This window comes from Castanea sativa, chromosome 2 (genome assembly GCF_040712315.1).
Source record: "Castanea sativa cultivar Marrone di Chiusa Pesio chromosome 2, ASM4071231v1".
Taxonomy (NCBI): domain Eukaryota; kingdom Viridiplantae; phylum Streptophyta; class Magnoliopsida; order Fagales; family Fagaceae; genus Castanea; species Castanea sativa.
This window is the reverse complement of record NC_134014.1, coordinates 43,788,530-43,796,191: the sequence shown is the minus strand read 5'-3', so window position 1 is coordinate 43,796,191 and position 7,662 is coordinate 43,788,530. Positions and strand designations below refer to the sequence as shown.

The 7,662-nt window shown below is 30.0% G+C and overlaps 1 protein-coding gene across 2 annotated transcripts; it reads right to left on the bottom strand.

Moving 5' to 3' along the window:
- Positions 1 to 369: 369 nt before the first annotated feature.
- LOC142623356 (triacylglycerol lipase OBL1-like) lies at positions 370 to 7,105 on the bottom strand. 2 transcript variants are annotated; one of them, XM_075796752.1, is made up of 6 exons: positions 6,969 to 7,105; positions 6,535 to 6,749; positions 1,988 to 2,181; positions 1,819 to 1,852; positions 972 to 1,588; positions 370 to 752 (listed from the first exon to the last, which is right to left on the bottom strand). In XM_075796752.1, exons 2-6 carry the CDS (start codon positions 6,674 to 6,676, stop codon positions 480 to 482), a joined length of 1,260 nt encoding a protein of 419 aa, XP_075652867.1. In that variant the 5' UTR covers positions 6,677 to 6,749; positions 6,969 to 7,105; the 3' UTR covers positions 370 to 479. The 2 variants fall into 2 exon arrangements, with proteins under 2 accessions (XP_075652867.1, XP_075652866.1); XM_075796751.1 differs by lacking the exon at positions 6,969 to 7,105 and having other exon boundaries at positions 6,535 to 6,897.
- Positions 7,106 to 7,662: the final 557 nt, after the last annotated feature.

The following is a 7,662-nucleotide window of genomic DNA, read 5'->3' as shown; positions in this document are numbered from 1 at the left end:
AAATTTGTGGGTCCGTGAACAGTGCACGGATGCACTGTACACGGAAGACTGGTCAACATCTGCGGCTTGGAAAAAAAAAAAAAAAAAAAAAAAACTTGAAACGCAAAACGCAAAACGCAGCCTTGAATCCAAACACATTCTATATATAAATAGCTTAGTTGTTAATTATCACTCATTTGATTCATTGTAATATCTTTTCAGTTAATGGGAATTTTAGCATTCTTCAACCTTCTGTTGCTTTACAAATTGATATAATGTATAATATATATATATATATATATATATATATATATATATATATTAAAAAAAACTAGTACAATTCCATGGTGTTTTCATGTCCAAATTAAATCAGCATTTGAGAAAGCTATCTTTAGCTAGAGCAAACAACATGCACACTCATTCACTCAATGACACTAGTATAAGGCCGTGCAAAACCAATTTCTACATACTTGTCCTGTTCAAAATATAGGCAATATAAATTAATTTGGATTTTCTGGATCTTTGTGTGGGAGAAATAATTCAGAGGATCCCAGTCGAGTGGCATTTACATAATCGAGGGTGGAATGGGCTGGTATTCCTGGAATTACCAATCCAATTATCCTAAATAATCTAAGGACTGAACCTTCTTGGTAGTCTGGTCCCTTCTTGTACTTAATAGTAAAGCTTCTGATCAGCTCAAAAAATGCATTTACCATCATAGGAATCGCTCCAAGTGGTGAGAAGTAGTTCTTGTTTGGTTCTTCCTCAACAACCTGCATCAATAACGTAACATAAATATAATATACAATTAAGAAGAATTTATCGTACACACTTGTTCTTTAATTTATCATATCAATCTGCTGAAAATATTGTCTAATTTAATACATATTTTATAACGATAGATGAACGGTTAAGATTAGGCATGCATGTACAATTTATCATATATATATACCAAAAATTTAAATTAGTAACAAGAAAAAAGTGGTGTTTACCTTCCCTTCATAGAACCTGTTAAAGTAGAGGCAAGTCCCAAAGTGCTTGAACATTAGTGCTTTGTCATCATAGGGCAATCTAGGCACTATATCATTACCATAAACGAACCTAAAATAACGAATATTATGATCCTTCAATTTTTGTTCCATAAACTTCCCAAATGTTTCGTCTCCCACCCTAGGCTGCCCAAAAGTATAAATCCCATCCAATCTCTCCAGCAACAATTTCTCATCGTGCAATATCAAAATAGCTGGAAAGAGAATTGATAGAGCTCCACCAAAACTGTGCCCTGTGATTATATACCTTGCCTTTTCGTTTTTGCCCAGGAGTTCTTTTAGCATTTCTCTAATGGCATAGTAAGCTAAATCTGAGTGGCTATTGTCTCTTTTGGTAATATTTTTAGGCCAACCGATATTCTTCTGTAAGCCTAGTGATTTCATAAAGCCACCATGGATTTTTCCAACATCTTTTAGTTCATACCATGAGATGTCAAAGTCAGAGCACCATGCATCTGAATCGAATGGCTCAGTACCTCTAAAGGCCACAACAATGGTATCGTAGTCGGCAGTTTTATCACGAAACAAGAAGGCTTGTGTTGTGGCTTTCTCTTGATAATCTGCCAACATAAATATATAAAAAAAAACATTTAGTTACACATTAGTTTTGCACATAATTTTGAGAATACAATATGATCTTTGATAGACTCACACTCAATTTATATATTGTCTGTTTACATCTTGTGTTAAATGTGAATATTTCTAAAAAATGTGTATGGAATATAGTGTGTAAAATAGTAATTTCTCATATTAAACAGGTGTATTTCGATGAGTCTAAGTTGCTTCTTACCATTCCAGAAGTCATAAAAACCCAAGAACTCCATCTGCACAAGACACAGAGACATAATATTATATCAATGTGATGGTCCAACAAAATAGTGTTTATATTTAAAATAGAAGAGCAAGATAGAATCATAGAAGCTAAGTAAATTAAGATGTAAACTTTGATTCATACATACATTCCAATGATCCTTGAGTATGGCTTCAATGTAGGCTTTGTTCTCATATGATACTTTAGAAGCCATCATAGACAGTGCTGCATTGTACTTTCCATCTCCGCGCTCGATGCTACTGTCCAACTGTACTCGCTTGTCCCAATAACCAAGAAAAGACAAGAAACTTGCTGATGTTTTATCAGGTTTTACGACATTCCCTGTAAATAACATATCAACTGTTTCCATTTAATTTGAAGTTTGAACAAAGTAAAAGTAGATCATATTCATCATTTTCTTTCCTCGATTTGCGTACTTGAAGCTGGTTAGGATTTCAGTTTGGCAAACTGGTTCTTCAGACAGTGACCCAATAAGGCAATAATTGCAATGACCTAAAGGTGAATTTACAATTACTATAATGCTGCCTTTTTTTAGAAACAAGTATGATTTGGATTAGGATTAATTGAAAGTCATATGTATAATAAAGGAAAGATTTAATAACTTTCATCAAAATTGAAAAATAGAATAATTAATATAAAATCAGTATCAAGTTGTATAGACGGGGGCATACATATAAAACTGAATTTTTTTATTTGAAAAACTAAAAATTTATTATAATAGAAATAGTTATGACCTATTGCATAATTAATTATGTGCCGTAAAAGAAATGTGTAATGGCCAAATGGGCCCAGGAGAGTTACTTAGTATGATATAGTGTGTTGTTGAAGTTGATAGGATTAGTGGATTACATCCCTTCTATTTGTGATGGTAAATTTTTACTATATACAATGTAGACATTCCATCCAATAGATTAAATATTTCTTGATTATTAAGTGAAAATTACAGAGTTAACAAATTTTTATTATTAATTTAATTTAATTTTTTAACATTATTCATTATTCAAATATAAGTAAAAAATAAATATTACATTACTTCATTTTTATAATCACTAATAGATTTGAATACATTTTATGTTTTCTAAAAGTTATATTATACTCTAATATGTAATCTTTAATTTATTTAATAAAAAAATATTGAATTTAAAATGTTTAAAGAATATTAATTATAATTAAAAAGATATTTAAACATAAAATATTGCTATTGAATTATATGAAAATGGCTTGATACAATTTATATATCTATACTATTAATAACAAGATTCTTTGTTTATTTTTCATAATTTTGCTTAGTAAAATATCCTCACACAAATTCTTAAATTTTTTAAAATACTCCTATCTTTTAGTTAAATAATTTTAAATTTAAAAAGTACAAATTGATTAAAAGAGTAATTTACTATTTTTTAAAAAAATTATTTTACTAAATCTAAAATAAATAAATAAAAAGCCTAATCACAAACACAAAACGCAAAGCGTGTGTAATGAGTTTAGTATATAATAATAAATCATATTAAAGACATATTTTAAGTGTGTGTATGTTTGCTATTTTGTGGTTTAAAATTCTTTGATACATATATAACTTGGGCTGTTTTTTTTTTTAATAAAAAAATCTAGATCTAAAGTAAAATTTTGTGTCCGGTAATAAAAAGATAAAAAGATGCTTTTGTTTTTAGGAAAGATAAAAAAAAATCTTTATCTTATCTTACACTACCAAATTTGTGAGTACTACTTGATTTTGGAATCTAGTGGTCCATCACACCATAATTCACGATAACGTGGCCAGCCAAGACTTCCTCATAATTACTTCACTCTCAACCCTTACATGCTACATGGATTGATGCCCTACGGCCCTACCTTGTTCTACTACGTTAATTTGGGCTTAATTCTTTTTATCATTCCTTATCATAATTTTTTTTTTTTTTTAATCTTTTTATCATCCATCCCCCGCGGCGGTGGGTCCGTTCTCTTTTTAGCCTATAAGTGCAAGATTGAGATTTAACATTCACAAATGACACTTTAATGGGAAAAAAAAAAAATTAGTACATTTTTTTTGGGGGGTAAAATCTCTTAATATTGAATTTTAAGTTTGTCAATTAAAATTCATATAACAAAAATCTTTTTTATCCTTTTTTTAATAATATTTAAATTTAACCATGTGATTCATTCATCAATGCAACCACACAATTGAATTTAATTAAGAAATCTAAAATACAATACTTAAAAAATTATACCTAAGTGTTTCACTCATTTTTCTTTTTAAAAAATTTTAAACTAATTTAATATGCATGTATTTGCGGGTGATTTTTAGATAGGATTTACTAGTAAATGTACTTACTAATACTAATTCTTCGAAGAGATTAAATTCTATAAGAATGTGGTGTAAAACTTGGGTTTTACACTCTCCAATCCCAAACATGACATATATATCATCATATCACATATTAAAAAATAGGCACAATCACAACCAATTAAATCTAATTCCTTTCTAAAAATCCAACCCAACTAGGAATTAATTGAGATATTATTAGATGTGGTATGATGTATTAAGCTTTAAGTGATAAAATTATTGTAACAATTTTTTATTGGATGATATAAAACATGCATTTTACCCCAATCTTTAGTAGATTCGCACTCTTCTACATACACATGCAGCGCAAATTCCATTGCCATAATGGTTGCTTTTCACGCACAAAAGAGAACTAGTTGGGCTAGCACAACATTATTACCGTGGATGAAAACAATTGGTCAAATATACTATAAGTCTAAAAGTCATCCAAAAAAGAAAAAAAAACAGGATGCCATGTCCCCTTTATGTCAAATGCATAATGTGCACAACAACTTTATATTAAAAAGTTATTCGAATATATGTCAAATATAGGTGTAGCTTAAGAAGCATGTCGAATCACTCCTTTTCCTTCTCTTCTTATTTTTCTGGATCAACGGGTTCATAGTGTCAAAAATTCAATGGTCTTTGGGTCAAATAGCATCTCTAAAGTAAATATGGAGTGGTGACTGAGAGTTTTTAATCCGCCTTGAGTGCGTGAGCATATTACTTGAAAAAATAAAATAAAAAAAATTCATTGTGCCATGGAGCGACAAATAAGACTTTGAGATTTTACAAAAACTTGATTGGTTTCTAAGTTAGGTTCTGGCTTAGTTATTTTATTAGTTAGTTCTCACCAATAACACGTTCTCTATATGGATTGTTGACATGGTTGTATCTGATTCATAGGATTGTATGACTAAGATTATGATCTTACTATCCCATTCGACCAAAGCAATTAAGATTGCACCAAATCGCATATTTGGTAAGATCGTATAGGATCTTACCAATCCCTTATCATTATTTTGAGTGTTATATTTGAACATTGATCATTGTAGGCATTAATATATATTGTGAATGTAAGAGATTTGAACTTTAATAATCTTAAAGCTTTTATTTCATGTATCAATTAGTGAATATTCAAGTATCAGTTGGTCATATTTACAAAATCTAATTGTTTTAAAGTTGCTTGGGTTAGATATTAGTTTTTGTTGTTTGTATATTAGAGGGAAAAAATGGGAAATTAATTGGTGTATTTGGTTAAGCTTAGTGTTTTAATTATTTGCTTGAGTTATGGTGTTATGAAGTGTTTCTATTTTTGGGGTTTTTTTTTTTGTTTTTGGTAATAGTACTAATTTGTGTTTGATATAGGATTTTATCAACCATGCCTATATTTTAAATATTTGCTGAACTTTTATGATGCATTATATTTAATCTTAACTATATTTGTTTTGTTAATATAGATATAACCTCCGTTTGGGAAGCGTGTTTGCATTTTCAGCGAGACGTTTTTTTTCTTTTAGTGGGTCCCGTGCATTGTTCACGGGACTCACAAACTACATTTTTTTTTCTTCAAAAAAACAACTTTAAAACTAGATCCTACAGTACTATTCACATATTTAAAAATTATTTTCCTACAGTGTTTTCAATTATCAGTTTTCAACAATAAGCAGTATCCAAACAGACTCATGTATAGTATACAATTTATATCATATTTGATGCAAATCTTTGGATTTAAAAAAAAATGAATTAGTAATTTATATGATTATTCATCATATAAATTCACTACCAAAATAGGATCTTACAATTTACAATTTACGATCCACGATTCTACTACTTCAATCCCCCAATTTAACATAGAATCAGACTTTGACAACCTTAATTGTAAACAAATAAATGAATAATCCAAGGAAAGAAATATTAGAAATTAGACCTAATACAATTTAAATTGAAGGCTTTCATATTTTCATCTAGAATGCACATTGAAAAGTTAATTGGATATTTGGAAACACATTTTTCACCCTAGCTTCACCCATGATTCTTATATTCTGATCCAAAGGGCTATAGTCTTTTTCTGATTGGATTGTAAAAAATATAGATTTCAATATGGGCATAAATCATTACGGGAACAATAATTTTATATCCTATTCCACAGCAACTCATCTATGAGGCCCTCGATGTGGAATGAATCTACTTATCTCTCTCCTTCTCTTGACTCGATTATGGGATTAAGTTTGACGTGACACATTCTAATCTAGTAGTTTTCCTGAATCTATTTATAATACTATTCCAATTATATGAATGCAAGCAATCCATATATACAACAAAGAAGACACAGAAAAGAGCACACTGACCTCGTAAAGCATTTAGCAAGAGTACAAAGAGGTTGCGATTACTTGACACAAGGTTCAGCCCCATCTCAGCAGTTGATCCAACAAATGAGAGTGGCTTCGCCACAAATTGCAGGAACTTTTGAGTCAATATAGAGACGATCATGAGCCACCTACCCCGGAAGCTCTCCTCGGTGGTGCCCTCAGGCGCATCCACAAACTTCCTTTTCCCTATATCACTGTAAAATAAGATGTGTATGAGATCAAAGAAACGTACTTCCTCTGGTTTCAATAACATATAACTGCTAGAAAAACCCTTGTCGCAACCCATGGCTACGTTACTAAAAAGTAAAAACAGAATGGTAAAACTTGGACTTCTGCTAGCTACTCCTCCAACTATGCTTTAAATCTTTATATAGAGATTGCAAATGTAGGTATGGAGGTAAATAATTAATTACCAGGATTTTTCCTGAATGCTTTTTTTTTGTGATCAGGATTTTTCCTGAATGCTGATCCTCAATGATGGCTGGACTGATATTGACCCGTAAAAAAATAAAAATAAAATCAAAAGGCATGGGGGAGCGTGGGGCAGTTCTGCTTTCTGTCACGCACTTATAAATTAAAGAAACTTTGTATATTTGGGTTACCTTAAGGTTTAAGTAATTTTGACATTGAATAAAAAAATTGAGATTTAAAAACTGCGTATATTAGAAATTGGTTGATATTTTAATTTAATGATAAAAGTAAACATTGTTGAGTAGAGTATTGAAATTTTATCTCTTCTATCAAAAAATATAAATTAAAAAAACTTTATACAATCTCATTTTACCTCTTATATTTAATTATTGACTTCATTTGACTCACCAAAATCATAATGTTATTTTTCTTTAGTAATTCTTATTAATTAGTTCCGTGTACAGGGTGTACGTATCAAGTTTGTTTATTCTGAGAACAGCAGTCAAAAGCTCTCCATTAAATTAAAAGGAAAAAAAAAAAAATATGCTTTTTTGTTGTTGTTGAATAAGAAGAAACATTTTCTTCTCCTTTGCTATAGTTATATGAAATGAAAAAATTTCAAGTGCAAATGATTGTTTTACTTTTACGTTCCTTGAACACTAATTTACCACGACAAGGCCACAAGGCCCACAACTC